The sequence below is a fragment of the Bison bison genome, unplaced genomic scaffold, assembly GCF_000754665.1.
Source record: "Bison bison bison isolate TAMUID 2011002044 unplaced genomic scaffold, Bison_UMD1.0 scf7180017864158, whole genome shotgun sequence".
Lineage (NCBI taxonomy): Eukaryota > Metazoa > Chordata > Mammalia > Artiodactyla > Bovidae > Bison > Bison bison.
The window spans coordinates 885136-900543 of record NW_011494730.1 but is presented as its reverse complement, the minus strand read 5'-3'; the positions used below and the strand labels follow the sequence as shown (position 1 = coordinate 900543).

The 15408-nt window shown below is 48.6% G+C and overlaps 1 protein-coding gene and 1 non-coding gene across 3 annotated transcripts in view; both read right to left on the bottom strand.

Moving 5' to 3' along the window:
* The window catches only part of TRAPPC3 (trafficking protein particle complex 3), a 15142-nt gene extending 1250 nt beyond the window's left edge, over nucleotides 1-13892 (bottom strand). Inside the window, exons 1-5 of one of the 2 annotated variants that reach the window (XM_010841169.1) lie at nucleotides 13701-13891; nucleotides 5168-5265; nucleotides 4825-4924; nucleotides 4237-4419; nucleotides 3035-3791 (exon numbers count right to left, since the gene is read on the bottom strand). In XM_010841169.1, coding sequence (XP_010839471.1) covers nucleotides 3672-3791; nucleotides 4237-4419; nucleotides 4825-4924; nucleotides 5168-5265; nucleotides 13701-13742 — 543 coding nt within the window. In that variant the 5' untranslated portion in view covers nucleotides 13743-13891 and the 3' untranslated portion in view covers nucleotides 3035-3671. Of the gene's footprint in view, nucleotides 1-3034; nucleotides 3792-4236; nucleotides 4420-4824; nucleotides 4925-5167; nucleotides 5266-13700 lie in introns of those variants that run through there. The other variant, XM_010841170.1, reaches the window with a different exon arrangement.
* TRNAG-CCC lies at nucleotides 9501-9573 on the bottom strand. The gene has a single exon. It is a non-coding gene; the product is annotated as a tRNA-Gly (tRNA).
* Nucleotides 13893-15408: the final 1516 nt, after the last annotated feature.

The following is a 15408-nucleotide window of genomic DNA, read 5'->3' as shown; positions in this document are numbered from 1 at the left end:
TTCCCCACAGTAGAAACTTTCCTCTCCTTCTGCCAGAAGCGCAAATTGCCCCCAGGAATGCGCTGCATCCCACAGCTCCCCTGGCAGTGGCCAGCGGCCGTCCTGGGGTCAGACCTGGCCCTACATCAAAGGCTGGGGATTGGTAAAAGCGAGGCTCCACGCCTGCCGCCACCCTCCCCTCCCTCCCACCGGCCCTCTGGCTTCCAGGGAACAGCACATGGTAGCACTTAAGCTCCAGGAGAATGGAGGATGCCTTTCCTGCACCGCCACCCCCTAGCAGCCACAATGAACTACTTGTTAGGAGACTGTTTTAATTTTACTTAATGCCATTTCTGCTCCTGGGGCTCTGTGGCCACCTCCTTCTCAGACCTGGATGCCCAGGACAAATGTAGGGGGCAGCCAGTCTGCCAGAGAAAGGGGTACCCTGAATCTGGAAATGTCACTTGTTGGGAGCTGGGGCAGGGACAGGACCCTCTTACATCAGGGGAAGAGGGCTGGTACTCTGGTCTCCACTCAGGAAGTGAGGGAGTTAGTTAGACAAGGGCTCAGAGCTAGCGCATCCAACTCAGGAGGTTGGATGTCTCATACTCAGGAGTATGAGAGTATGGGGTGTGAATGGAAGCCAGAGACTTCTTTGCCAATGTGTTTTTTCCAACACCCTGGGCAGCCATGGGAGCTTTGTTTTCAAATGGTTGTGACTAAAGGAAGGGGGCACTTTCAGGCTCTGACCAGCCTCTGAGATTTGCTCCATCAGGTGCATCTTCTGGCAAATTCTGAAAACCAGGGATCCCATGGTTACTCTCTGGGATGTTAGTGGTGATCTGGAGACCCCTGGTGGCCAAAGGCTGCAGACAAGGCCTTTCCTTAGCGCTCTGCCCAGCCAGCGCCAAGCCCCAAAGCCACCAGCATGGACTTCTCCCGCTATCCAGGCTCTTTGGGAACCCCACCGGGTTAGTCAGCCATTCCCATATAGCCAGGCAACCCTGCCCCTTCTTGTCAGGAGGGTGTGCCAGTACATCATGAATGGGGAATAGCCTAGCCTGGGGGTTATGGGGCAGGGGGTGGTCCAACCTCAGCCACAGTAAAGCAAAGGGGTATGTAATCTACAGCTAATTAATTTCAGAGGTGGGGGGAGCAGCTGTTGGGTAGCTCGGCCTTGTATGGTTGGCTCATCTGGGGAGAGAATGAGGTGATGTTCCGAATAGCTCATAGCCCTCAGCCCTTTCCCTTCCCTCAGCCCCTGAATGCACATCACACAACTGTGAAGTTGTAATTGGGAGAACTTACTAAGGGGACTTTGTTTCCACAGCTTTCCGACCCTGTAATGCTGCCCAAGTTAAATTCTGGGAAAGGAAATATCCAAAACCTCACGCCATACAAACAGCTGCTGGAAAGTAGGCTGTGGTACTAGGAGGAGAGGAAGGGCGAGGGCCCCCCTGGAGAAACCAAGGGTGGTGCAGCACACTTTTCTTGGCAGGTCCAGACACCACACACTTTCCACATCGGGCCCCAACATTCACTCCATCAGCCGTGCACTCATTCACTCACACTCTGGTGTGACTGCACCCAACCCCATGCTGGGTGCTGAGGATGCAGTTGACCAAAATGGGGTGCCTGCACTGGGGCCCCAAACCATATGTCTCTGGAGGGGGAGGTAAAGAGGCTTGGAGAAGAAGGGGATCCTAGAGGAAGCATCAGTTCAGTTCAGTTGCTCAATCGTGTCCAACTCTGCGACCCCGTGGACTGCAGTACGCCAGGCTTTCCTGTCCATCACCAACTCCTGCAGCTTGCTCAAACTCATGTCCACGAGTCAGTGATCTCATCCTCTGTCATCCCCTTCTCCCGCCTTCAATCTTTTGCAGCATCAGGGTCTTTTCCAATGAGTCAGTTCTTCACATGAGGCCAAAGTATTGGAGCTTCAGCTTAAGCATCAATCCTTCCAATGAATGTTCAGGACTGATTTCCTTTAGGATTGATTGATCTACTTGCAGTCCATGGGTCTCTCAAGTCTTCTCCAGCACCACAGTTCAAAAGCATCAATTCTTCGGCGCTCGGCCTTCTTTATGGCCCCCGGAAGTGATCTTTCCTCCTCGTCAGCAGCTTAACCCAGCTGGAGGAGGCAGGTCGGGAGTTCTAGTGCCCTAGAACTTTATGACCAGACACACTTCAAGCACAATGCTCCCCTCATCTCAGGCTTGTCCACTAACCTTGGGGAAGGTTTGGGGCTCTGTTTCACCCCAACAACCTGAATATCTGGACCTCAAGGCCAGAGGCTGTCCCCAAGAAGAGTGCTACCAAATATGGCCTGCTGACCTCTGACCCATCTGTTTAAAAGCTACCCTAAGCTCTGTGAGACTGAGAGAGGGATCCGCAGGCCTGCTGCCCCACCATCCCACAGTGTGAACCGGCATCATGGTTAAGAATGTGGGCTGTGGGGACTTCCCTGGTGGTCCAGGGGTTGAGGATCCACCTTCCTCTGCAGGGGGCACAGGTTCTATCCCTGGTCGGGGAACTAGATCCCATGTACCACAATTAAGACCCAGCACAGAAAAAAAAAACGACATGGGCTTATGGAGTCTGGCTGGGGCTTTGAACCCTAGCTTCTCCACTTACTAGCTGTATGACCTTGGGCAATTTGTGGCCTTCTCCTAAAAATGATATTACCATGAATTAGATAATGCATACAAAGTGTTCAGTGCAGTGATGACACTTGGTACGCACTCATTAAATGGCACCCTAACAAGGTTTTCATGGTCTTTCTAGCCAAATCCTCCAACGTGGTGGCCAAGAGCCCAGGATAGTCCATTTTAGGAACATCTGGGATACTGGTCTGCATCTAGATTTTGCTATAGACAGTGGACTCAAAAATGACTCTGAAGGAGCCTCAGTTGCTCCCAGACTTCCCAGACTCTGGTCCACAGGGAGCCGTGTTTCTGGATTAGATAAAATCAAGGTAGGGCACAGAACCCAGCAGGTCTCCACACCACATTGTAACAAAATTCCCAGGGCTGAGCAGAAAGAAAACAGGACATGATTGGGGTTTCACTCAAGAATGTGTCTTTATTGAAGAATTTGTAAGAAAAAAAGACGGACCCTCTGTAAAAAGAGGAGATGTTGCCTCCAAACAGCAGGGAGGAATGAGAGACCTGGGTGGTTTCCCAGAAGTCAATGTTTCTGGCATGACTGGCTCCCCTTTCCTGGCAAGCACTGGAGGGTATCACTCCAGCCGGCAAATCCGCCCCGCCCCTCCCACCGTCTCCTCCCTGTCCGGTGAGTTCTGGACCCCCTACAGTCACTCACCAATGACTTTCTGAAGACCCAGGTATAGGTGTGCGAGGTTTGCCTCTTAATGGGGTCAACGTGGGTTCTGCTTTGGAAAATTCAAACAGGAATGTAAAATGGTTGGAGCTCCTTCTAGTCCAACCAAGGATGACTACATCCAGCCCCTTTGAAGGGAAAGGGAGCACAGAATTTCGCTCCTGAATGCGCACACTTGTAGGTAAACGGACTATATCACAGTCTGCTCTTTATTAACACGGAGAATGGAAACAAGGTGAGAAGAATATATAACATCCATTAAAGAGTCACTGAATTCTCAAAGGCGGAAGGAGCACTGAGGCTTTCTGATCCAACAAGTGCTCCTGCTAGCTGCCCTGAAGTCCTGGGGATGGTCATTCCTCTCCAGCTGGGAGGTTGTCCTCAATCCGCCTGATGAACCTCATCCGGATTTCTGTCACACCATCTCCTTTCAGGGTATCCTGGACAAATTTGGCCTCCACAGCCATCTGGACCTGGGGGACAGTGTGAAAATGAACGGGCCTCTGTGAAATCACTGGGGATGCAGCTGTAACTGCCTCACCTAGAGCAGCCTAGACAAGGGGGCTGGTTTCCACAAGGACAAGGTTGCTAGCTCCTGTGTAAAAGGCAGTGGCCCCGACCCAACAGGAGACTTAGAAAGAACACTCGAAAATTAAACTGCCACCAGATAAGCCAATCTGGGAACGGATGCTCCTGGGCTTTGGGGGCTGACGGCACCGCCTCCCAGCCTAAGCAATGAGGATCACCACCACGTAGAGATCTCCAACTGGGATCCTGTGCTTGGCAGCCTCACCATCTCCAGCAGCGAAGTGCCAGGTGAGCTCTAGACCCTTCTTTTCACTCTCATTCATTCATTCAAGCATGTATTAAGACCCTACCACCTTTCAGGTGTCTCAGAAGGAAAAGAGCCGCACTCACCATCTCCAAGGCTCCTCGCAACACCCCACACAAGAGATTGGAATAAATAAGGGATGAGTGGTTATCAGGAAGTTCCACGAAGTCCACCAAGGGATTATTTTCCAAAATGAGGGAGAATTCGTCACCAGCTGGGCTCCAATTGGTGATGCTTGGAGTGATGCCCAAGTACATCTTGAATGCCACCTGTCAGGAGACACACAATGGCACTACGGGAAGAGCAGGAGGGGCTGTGCACCAGGTAAGGTGAAGTGATGGGACCAGAAAGGGGACTTAAGTGGCTCTGGAAAAAAACTGGGGCCTCCGCAAGACACTGAAGCTTCAGGTATTCAGGGCAAAGAAGGAAAAGCAACTGTGCACAACTCCGCACCCCTCTCCTTCCAGTGGGGCTTTAATCCACAGGGATGCTCCCAACCATTCTTCCCTTTCTCATAATCTGTACTATTCTTAAACCACCAGGGAAGGCTTCTTTGGCCCAGACAGCTGTAGCTATTCTTCTGGAATACTAAGGGCCTCTCTAAGGAAGAAGGTGGTAAGCAGTGCCTTCCAATGACAATTCTTCAGCATGGCCTGGTGGCCCAGGATAATGACCTTGGCAATGACATCTGCAGTTTCCCGAAAGTCATGGCACCTCCCGACGTTTGACCGTGCCAAGAAATCTTCAATCAGTCGGACTCCAATGTTATAGCCCCTGGGAAAGAAATGAGAGAACCAACTATATTATGGGGTCTGAATGTCTTATGTCTGCATGTAATGCTGTTGGTGGTAAGGGACAATGAGGACAATCCCCAAACCTCCCAATAAATAAGCAGTGGAAACAGCACCAGAGGGGTTGGCTGTGACAGAGGACCTTGTTCTGGGCTCTAAGGGACCACGGAGATTTGGTGTGCTCAGGAGTCTCATTCCTGTCTCTCCCACAGAGGAGCTCACTCACATTTTGTCCAGCTGTTTATTCACATCTTCATCATTTTCATAGTCCTTGCAGAGCTGGGTAACTAGAGCCCCGTAGGTCAGGGTGAAGAGCTCAGAGCTCTAAAAGAGATTGAAAAGGCAGTCAGGAGCAAGCCACACAAAAGAGAAAGTGTGGTGAGAGTCTAGATCAGCCTCAATGCAACTGGCAGAATTCAAAGGAAGGTTACTGGTGTCCGGTGGGAAAAAGCATCATCCTCTGTGGAATAGCCAAAGAATCTGGCTCCCTAGGGTCAATGCAACAGGGCTGCAACCAGACCCACTAGAAAATGGGCTGAGAAAGGTGCCTCATCCACTAAGCAGTCACCCTTCCAACACGCCGAGGTGACTTCTGCTGACCCAGGACCCCACCATAGCTGCCAAGCCTAGCTGCACTCCTAAGGCCCCATCTAGGAGCAGCAGAGGAGCAGGGAGGAATGAAGTACCAGATGAAGTCCACTGCACTAGTGAAGACCCCTCCAAGTCACCAACAGGGGAAAAAATAATGTTCCTCTTGACACAGCTCAAGTGTTTGCAGAAAAGGGGTAACTGAAGGAAATACAATCTTTTCTGTGCCTGGAACACAATATTGACCTGGACTGGCTTCTATTACAACCACAGTTAGAATCACAGAATCTCTTTCTCAGATAAAGAATCCTGTCACCTACCTACCAAAAAACAGAGAGATGGGAAGGTGAAAGGAACAGCAAATACCAAGACTATAGAATAAAAGCAGCAGGTTGGAGCAAAGGCATTATCAAAGTTAAAGTGAGAAACGTGTTAACATCTGGGTCAACGTACTTACATAGAAGTAAGGCTGAAAATCAAGTGCCACCCAAGCAGTCCCTTCTGCATGGAGGCTTGTCAGACTTGCAGCAGAGCACATTCCTGTCTGAAAGTCTTCTGGGGAAGATAAAGTCAAAGCCCAGACTCCCAGGACCCATTGTTCCTCACCTCATCCTCACAGCCTGGCGATGAGGTCACTGCAAGAAGGGTAATGCGAGTGCCTTTTGCTTACATACTGCATTCTATTTTTCATTATCTCAGTTTCCATTCCACACTAACTCTGTAAAGCATAAAGGGCAGGAACCAATCTGGTTTTAGAGATGAGGAAACTGAGCCTCAGAATGGTTCAGTGATTTGTCCAAGGACAGCTAATTATTGACAAAAGTAATCGGGGAGACAGAAACCAGAAGTTTCTAAGCCACTGTTCATTCTGCTCATTGTTCCCCACAACTGCAGTATTAATCACCTCCCCCCCAAAAAAACAAAAGATAGCTGTACTATGGAGTCAAAGAGAACCAGCTTCTGAAAAAGTAAGCTCTCTAAATTCAACTAAAACAGATCAGGGTATCTCCAAGATCAGGGTATATTACCAAGTATGGCAGTTAAAGGGGAGCTATTAAGCAGAAGAATGATTTTTAGTAAAGTTAAGGGTTTGGCATTAGAGTGGCCTGGGCGTGAATGGATGGAGACAGTCCAGCAGTAACCAGTCCATACAGTTGGCGCTGCTGCATTATATCAGGAGAGCTTTCCTTGCATTATTAATGAGTCCTTGGATGGAGAATCCAAGAGCCTTGCCCACCATGATGCCAAGTAACATACGTATCACGATGTTATTAAGCACTTTACACATGCAGCAGCCCTCAATTTATCAATAAGAAAAATCAAGGCCCTAAACAGATCTGTCGGTGCTCAAAGAACCAAGAAGCCTGGAATCTGGGAATGGAATCTGACCCAGACTCTCCACAGCCTCTCTTAATTTCTAAGTTTATCTCCACTCAATTATGAACCAAGCCTATGTGGAATAGCTCATGACATAAATAGTGCACACCTTAAAAGGTCTTCAGACTTTAAAACAGGAATGAGTTGTAGTGTAGGAAAAACCTTTCATTCAAGGTTTACTATGTACCAGGAACTACTAACAGGAGGGAAACAAGCAATGAACTGAATAAATAAACGGTGTGCCAGACAGTGTAAGAGCCACGGAGGAAAATGAGCATAAAAGAAGATTAGTGAATATTTATGTTCACCTGTATGTGTTCTTGCGGGGGAGCATGGTGGGCTGCCGTCTATGGGGCCGCAGAGGTGGACACGACTGAAGCGACTTAGCAGCAGCATATGTGTATGCGGGGGGTGTCAATTTTAGATAGGGTAGTTAGAAAAGGCCTCATTAAGATGATGGTTGTACAAAGACCCGAAGGTAATCAGGGAAAGCCATGAAGACATGTAGGTGAAAAAATTGAAGGCAGCAAGTGTAAGGCCCTGAGGTGGGAGTACGTCTGCTATGTGTGAGACACGCTAGGACAGCAGTGTGGCTAGAGATGAGTAAACCCAAGAGAAAACAGGAGAGGAACTCAGAGAAGTAACGAGAGGCTGCAGTCTGAAGACCGGTATAACTTAAGGTTCCACGGTACCATAAAGGTCACATAATTCAACCAGCCCCATTTCGTCACTGAACAGAAGCACATTCTTCCTCCCAACAGAAACAGGAATCTCTTCTCAAAACTTCTACTTTCAGACTGCTTTAATTATGTTTAATAATAATGATCGTTAACATTTATAAAACTTTTTTAGAGTCTCTTCAGAGATAGTCACTTATTGATCTTCACAACAACCATGAGAGGTCAGCAAAATAAACACTATCTATCCCCATTTTACAGGCACTAGGTTAAGTAACTGAGACTCACTCTTCTTAGTGCTCAGCACTGTCCTGTAAAAGTTATTAAGTCATCCTAAGTCACTGCTTAATCTCCCTGAACATCAGCTTTTCCCAGCTGTACAGGGGTGACAACATTATCTGCCCTTCAGGATTATCAGTGAGACAACGTGTGTAGAGTGCCTGCCGCATAGTACCTACGCAAGGAGTAGGTACTGTAGGATTTCCCTGGCAGTCCAGTGGTTAAGACTCCACACTTCCACTGCAGGGGGCATGGGTTCGATCCCACATAGGCCAAAAAAAAAAAAAGTAGATGTTGTTATTTGTTCTTAAACTGCTTCTCTGTGGCGTGGTGCCAGAAAGCACTCTGAACTAGGTTCAAAGAGGGAGATTCTGAATCACTATAAAGAACTTTAAAGCAATTAGTAAGGCATATAGAAGGATCCAGGGTTTATAGTCAGAAGACCTGATTCTAAGTATAGAGTTGTCACTGGCCGAAAGACTTGAGCTAAGTCACTTCACTCTGCTGAACTTCAATCTTTTCCAACAAAAAAAGTAACAGTGAAATCTGCCGTGCCAATCACAGGGTTGATGGAAGGGGAGGGTCTAATGAGATAATGGACTTAAAGATGCTTTGCAGACCAAGAAACCACAGGAGTGATTTCATGCTGGCAGAGTCAAGTACTTCAGGCACCCTGTGCAGAGTAAGTTAAGCCAAGCCCTACACTCAGGTAAGCCACTGTACTTGACGGTTCTCAGGCAGCTTTGTAGTCAGTGCACCAAACAAAACATCACAACTCCTTAGGGGGCTAACCTTTGGAGCTAAAGTTCCAAGATACTTATTAAGAGTCATACTTACTATTTTTGTCAACAAAAGTAATCCAGTGTGACTGCCCCGCAAGATGCTAGGGAAGGAAGGTCACTAACAAGACTGAGTCCCTCCCTCTTCGTCACTCTCCATCCTGTCACAGAGATTCTGAGGGCTGCTACTCAAGTAGTAACTCACCTGAGCTCTGGAGAATATAGTCACAACACTAAAAAAGGGCAGGCCTAAACACACAAAGGTTAATTAATATCTTTACTAATAAAAATGCCTGTGTGCTGACCATTTTGTAGTCTATAGTGTTGCTGTTGCTGCTAAGTCGCTTCAGTCGTGTCTGACTCTGTGTGACCCCAGAGACGGCAGCCCACCAGGCTCCCCCGTCCCTGGGACTCTCCAGGCAAGAACACTGGAGTGGGTTGCCATTTCCTTCTCCAATGCATGAAAGTGAAAAGTGAAAGTGAAATCGCTCAGTCACATCCAACTCTTAGCGACCCCATGGACTGCAGCCTACCAGGCTCCTCCATCGATGGGATTTTCCAGGCAAGAGTACTGGAGTGGGGTGCCATTGCCTCCTCTGTGTATAGTGTTAGGTTGGTGCAAACGTAATTGTGGTTTTACACTGTTGAACTCTGCTGTTTGATACTGGAATACATTCTTAAATAAATGTGGTTATGTTATACATCATTTTAATGCACATTTCTCACTTTATGATTTTTTGCTAATGACACTACTTGGTGTTTTTTATGTTTATTTTATTATTTTTTAAAAATATTTATTTGGCCGCTCTGGATCTTAGTTATAACATGTGAGCTCTTGGTTGCAGCATATGGGATCTAGTTCCCTGACCAGGGATCGAACCTGGGCCCTCTGCATTGGGAGCTCAGAATCTTAACCACTGGACCACCAGGGAAGTCCCTTATGTTTATTTTAGACTAGGGAAATGATGTTACACAAAAAGCAAATTTGAGCGATTTTCTTATTCAAGTTCAAAATGGGTCATAAAATAACAGAGACAACTCTCAATATCAACGCATTTGACCCAGGAACTGCTAATAAATGTGCAGTGCAGTGGCGCTTCAAGAAGTTTCATAAAGGAGACGAGAGCCTTGAAGACGAGGAGCGAGGTGGCCAGCCATCGGGAGCTGACAAGCATGCAACGGCAGTGACCGATGGAGAGGACCACCAACCTCATCCTGTTATAACTACACGAGAAGCGGCCAAAGGATGCAGTGCCAACCGTTCTACGGTTCAGCATTTGAAGCAAAGCGGAAAGGTGAAAAAGCTCAGTAAGTGGGTGCCTCATGAGCTGAAAATCAAAAATATCACCATTCTGAAGTGTCATCTTCTCTTACTCTACGCAACAACAACGAACCATTTCTCAATCAGATTGTGATATGTGATGAAAAGTGGATTTTATATCACAACCAGTAACAGCCAGCTCAGTGGTTGGACCAAGAAGAAGTTCCAAAGCACTTCCCAAAGCCAAAGCTGCACCAAGAAAAGGTCACAGTCACTGGTGGTCCGCTGCCTGTCTCTTCCACGACAGCTTTCTGAATCTTGGCGAAACCATTATATCTGAGAAGTATGTTCAGCAATCGATGAGATGCACCGAAAACTGCAACGCCGGCAGCCAGCATCGGTCAACAGAAAAGGGCCCAGTTCTTCGCCAAGGCAACGCCCAACCACGTGTCGCCCAACCAGCGCTTCAACTTAGCTTCAGAAGTTGAACAAACGGGGCAACATAGTTTTGCCTCATCCGCCACATTCACCTGACCTCATTCAACTGACTACCACGTCTTCAAGCATCTCGACAGCTTTTTGCAGGGAAAAAGCTTCCACAACCAGCGGCAGGCAGAAAATGCTTTTCAAGAGTTTGTCGAATCCCAAATCACAGATTTTTACGCTATAGGAATGAACATGCTTATTTCTTGTTGGCAACAATGTGTTGACTGTACAACCAAACAGTGCGTTGGTTCCTATTCTGATTAATAAAGATGTGTTTGAGCCTGGTTATGATGATTTAAAAGTCACAGTGCAAAACCGCAGTCCAAACAAAAAATTACGTTTGCACCAACCTCATCACATTGAATCACTGAGTGCACATGGAACTAACACAGCGTTGTAGATAAACTTTAATTTAAAAAGGAAAAGGACGCTGGGACGTCCCTGGCGGCCCAGTGCTCCGGACTCCATGCTTCCACTGCAGGGGGCATGGGTTCAGTACCCGGTAGGGGAACTGAGACTCCTCAAGCTGCTTGCTGTGGCCAAAAATTAATAAAGATAGTGAAACTGATGTTTATAGCAATGAAGACACTTGCCCAAGGTCACACAAGCAAGCAGTGAAGCCAGGGCTCAATCCCAGACACGTCTATGCTCCCGGCATTGTGTATTTTTCGACCTCTCTCATAGAGGACTGCTTCTCAGGGTTGGGGACTAGGACTTCAACTCTGCATTTCCCACAGCGCTTTACACAGAGCTGGGACCCAGGAAAAGTTTGCTAGACAAATGGGTTGTTTCTGTTTGCACAGATTAAAAGCAGAGATCTAATTCCTTGGCCATATTAACCATTTACGTTTCGAAAGGGTTAACTGGGAACACAGCAATTAGAAGGAAGCTGGGCTGACTGGGAAGTGGACTGCTAGAGGCGGAGGCTCCCCAGGCAGACAGGAAAGAAGGGGAGCATGTCAAAACCAGGTGGCCACAAAGAGGATCACATGACAAGCCTGAGGTGGGTACCGACAGGAACTGAATGACAGGATGCACCAAACCCTCACGCCACTCATTTAACACAGGCCGCCTGGTGCCAGGCATCGTTTTAGGAGCTGGGAGTACAGCAGTTAACAAATCAACCCTTGCTCTCGTAGAGCTACATTCTCATGGGGCAACTATAAGTAAACAAGTAAATACATAATTTATAATGAAGCATTTTAAATGAAAAAGACAGTGCTTGAAGAGAGACAGAGTAAGGGGATTGAGAACCAGTCAGGAGGTCAGGGAAGCCCTTTATGAGGAGGTGACCTCTGAGTACCTGTAAATGAGGTGAGGAGGAGCTAGATACTCTCTGGGGGAAGGTTCCAAGCAGAGACCACAGCAGTAGCAACACTCTTGAAGCAGGAGTGCACTGAAGCCTGTCCTTAATTCCCTCAATTCACCAAAACTAAGTGAATACTGAGGGTTGCGGGGTGGGGACTGAAGGTTCCTGCTAAACTTGTATTAAAAGTTTCAATGTTGTTTTAAGTTTTAAAAAAAGATAGGAAAAAGAGTTAGATATGAAAACTAAACAGGAAGACTTCTGATATCTGCTCATAGAGGAAAAGGAGAGGAAAATAAACATTTACGATGTCCCTTGCATTTTACATTGTTATCTCACTTAATCCTGCTGCTGCTGCTGCTGCTGCTAAGTCGCTTCGGTCGTGTCTGACTCTGTGCGACCCCATAGACAGCAGCCCACCAGGCTCCCCCATCCCTGGGATTCTCCAGGCAAGAACACTGGAGTGGGTTGCCATTTCCTTCTCCAATGCATGAAAGTGAATCCTAGAAAGGCATTATTTCCCTATTGTATAGATTAGTAAACTGAAGACCAATCAGGATTCCAACAAATATCCATGCTTTTTATAATACATCAGGGGTCACCAACCTCTGGGATCTAAGGCCTGATGATCTGAGGTGGAGCTGACGCAGCAACAGAAACAAAGTGTACAATTATGTAAGGTGCTTGAACCATCCCCAAGTCACCCGCACCCCCGCACCCCATGGAAAACTGGCAAACTGGCCTCCATGAAACTGGTTCCTAACTCCAAAAAGGCTGGGGACCGCTAACCTGCATGACACTATTGCCTAGCAAAACACTCTTCTTCCTTTTTCTTATTTCCTCCAAAACAGGAATTCTTAACCTATGATTCACAGAGTATTTTCGGGGGCCCACAAGTTCCCCCTAAATGTAAGTAAATGTCTGTTTATGTTTGTCTATTTACTGTTCCTGGGGAGAAGACCCACAGCTATTATCAACTTTTCAAAAGAGATCCAACAGAGAAAAAGTACAGCACTACTCTGGAGTCACAGGGCCTCCTGCTGCCCGTATTTGGTGGCTGTTCCTGGCACAAGATACAAAGGTGTAATGGGAGTTTGGTCATCTTCTGTAGAGCTGAGTGTCAACAAAAGGCTGCAGATCTGCCCTGCATGCGACCTTCAATAACTCAGTTTGTAAATCGGAAAATAAAGACAAATGGGCAATTCTAGAGGAAGTACGAAGATGCCAAAGAAAACAAACACCTGTCAAGAAATCCCCTTAGTTTGGAGAAAAACATCATCAACCTTACTTTCCAGGCCCAGCCCTCACCAGCAGCCAAACTTTCTAGGATAGACGGTGTCCCACTATTTCCAGGACAAGAAGGGAGCCTGTCCACCTTCACCAGAGGGAGACCACTTACGGCCTACTCTGGCCCACCCCTTACTTTCTTGCTTTCTGGTTAAATCAGTACCTGAGCATCTCACAATGCCCACGGCACAGTGTGGGAGACATTATAGTCCAGTAGTCTGAAGCATTAGCTTTGATGTCAGAGAGACTTGGGTTCAAATCCTAACTCGTCTTAGCTGTAAACAGGGGCAAGTTATGCAACATCTGAGTTTTAAAGCGGCGATGTTATCATCCACCTGACGAGTTATTTTGCGGATTAAATGAGATAACAGACGTAAAGTGCATGGCCCAGTGCCTAACGCAGTAAGAGAGCAACAGTGGGAGCTACTATTATCGTCACCGTCGTTGTTGGTCTCGTACGCAATAGCACTCAGGTGGCGGGGGAAGAGGTCTTCGAGCTCCTCCAGCGGCCCTCCAACCTGCCCGGCACTCGGGACGCTCCCAGAGCTAATCTCCGCTCTCGACCCACCAATGAGCCCCTTCCTTCCCTCCAGTTGAACCACTCCCTCCCAGGGCAGGTAGAAGGCGCCTTTCCAGTTGAGACTTGCACCCCGCGCTGGGCCCCTTCCCCAGAACACCTCCATTCCGCCCCACCCGCCGAGGTCACACGCTCCGGTTACCATTTTCTTGCTCTCGGTGCCACGGTTCGCCTGCCTCGACATCTTGCCGGCCGCCTTACCCTGCCTCGCCACAGACCCACTCGGCAACCCCTCCCAACACAGCTCGACCCAGCTAGCTGCCCCCTCAGCGTTAAGAATTGACCGGCACCGACTCACCGCGCCTGCGCAGCTGGCCGCGGGGCACCACGGGACTCGTAGTCCGGCAGACGAGGGTAATTCCCGCGCAATAAACGCCGAACCACAGCACCCAACAGTCCCACTGGTAACACCACCCCTTAGTGCAGCCCAACTACAACTCCCAGAGTGCTCCGCGCACAGAGAACTCTTGTAACATGGCTCCCTATCGCCTGGTTTATGGCCACTGGGTGGCGTCCGCAACTTGCAGTAATCCTGTATCATCCACACAATTCTTTCCCACCCTGCCTAACCCTCACTCTGATGCTCCGCAAATTCCTCCCGTCAGGGATGGTCTTGGAAAGTCCCTCTTTCAAACTAGCTTCTTCCGCTGTTGCTGCAATTCAAAGCCAGAAGCTCCCAGGATGTCCCAGAAAACTGGCCATGGCTCCTACACAGATCTGGCTTCTTCTTTACAAAAATATTTGATGACCACCTACCATGTGGCAAGCATTTCACCAGTGACTTTCTCTTCGAACGGTCATCTGTCCCCAAGTCCCAAAGGCAGCAAGCACCTGCATCCTACCACCGTGGCTTCCTGATGAAATATCCAGTCTGATAAAGTTCAGGTCAATTTCTCCCTCTCTCTTCCCTAGAACAAGACTGGTTCCCAGAAAAGAAAGATCACTGGCGTTGGTAGCAGCCAGTTCTGGATTTTAATCCTAGCTTTGCCATTTTAGGCAAATTGCTGGCTCTCTCAGTTGTTGTGAAGATTGGTGAGACATGTATGCAGAGCACTTGGCACAAAGTAAACGTGCATTCCCTTTCTTTCAGCCACTCTCTGGACACACAGCCCAGCAAACAGGCCCCAGAAATATGAGGGGGATGAGCTGGCCACACCCTCACCCATCACCAAGGGGAAGTCCTACAGTCCCTGACCATAGTTCTTTGGTTTCAGCTCCAACCATCCCTGCCTGGCTAGTCAGTTCTGAGAGGACTGTGCTATGAGTCCCTGAGCCCCGTCTTCTGACTTAGGCCTGGTAGCCTGACTGGCAGCTGCATTCTAGTCCCTAGTCCTCACCATGACAACGAGCCCGACCAGACTTGAGCCATCCTGGCTGGGGAAGGCTGGGGGGCCCAAGCTGCTCAGCCTGAAAACCAGTACCCAAGATTCCCCCAGTCTGTCCCTCTCGGTGCAGAACCAATTATTATTATACTCTTCTCCCTGTGGCACAGACCTGCTGGGGACTCTCTAGAGGCAGTGACCTTTGACTCTCTGTCCTGTGTCAGTGCCTGGGCTGAGAGCTCTGGGAAAGAGCATGAGGGTCAGTTGAGGGTGGGGATGAGAGCGCAGGGGTGGGCTAGCCCTCAGAGGCCAGCAAAGTTAGAGAAGAACCTCCTGCATTCCCAGGAGAGGACAGCTGAGGTGAAAGCTGCAGTTGGCTGGCCTGTCTGTTGGTCTGGGCTCCTCCCTGCCGGCTGCCCTTGGCTGCCCACAGAAACCTGAGTCACAGTCACAGCCAGCCACTCGACCCCACCCAGCCTGCTGTCAGGCCAGGCGGGTCTGGAGAGATTGAAGGCGGAGCCTCTCCCT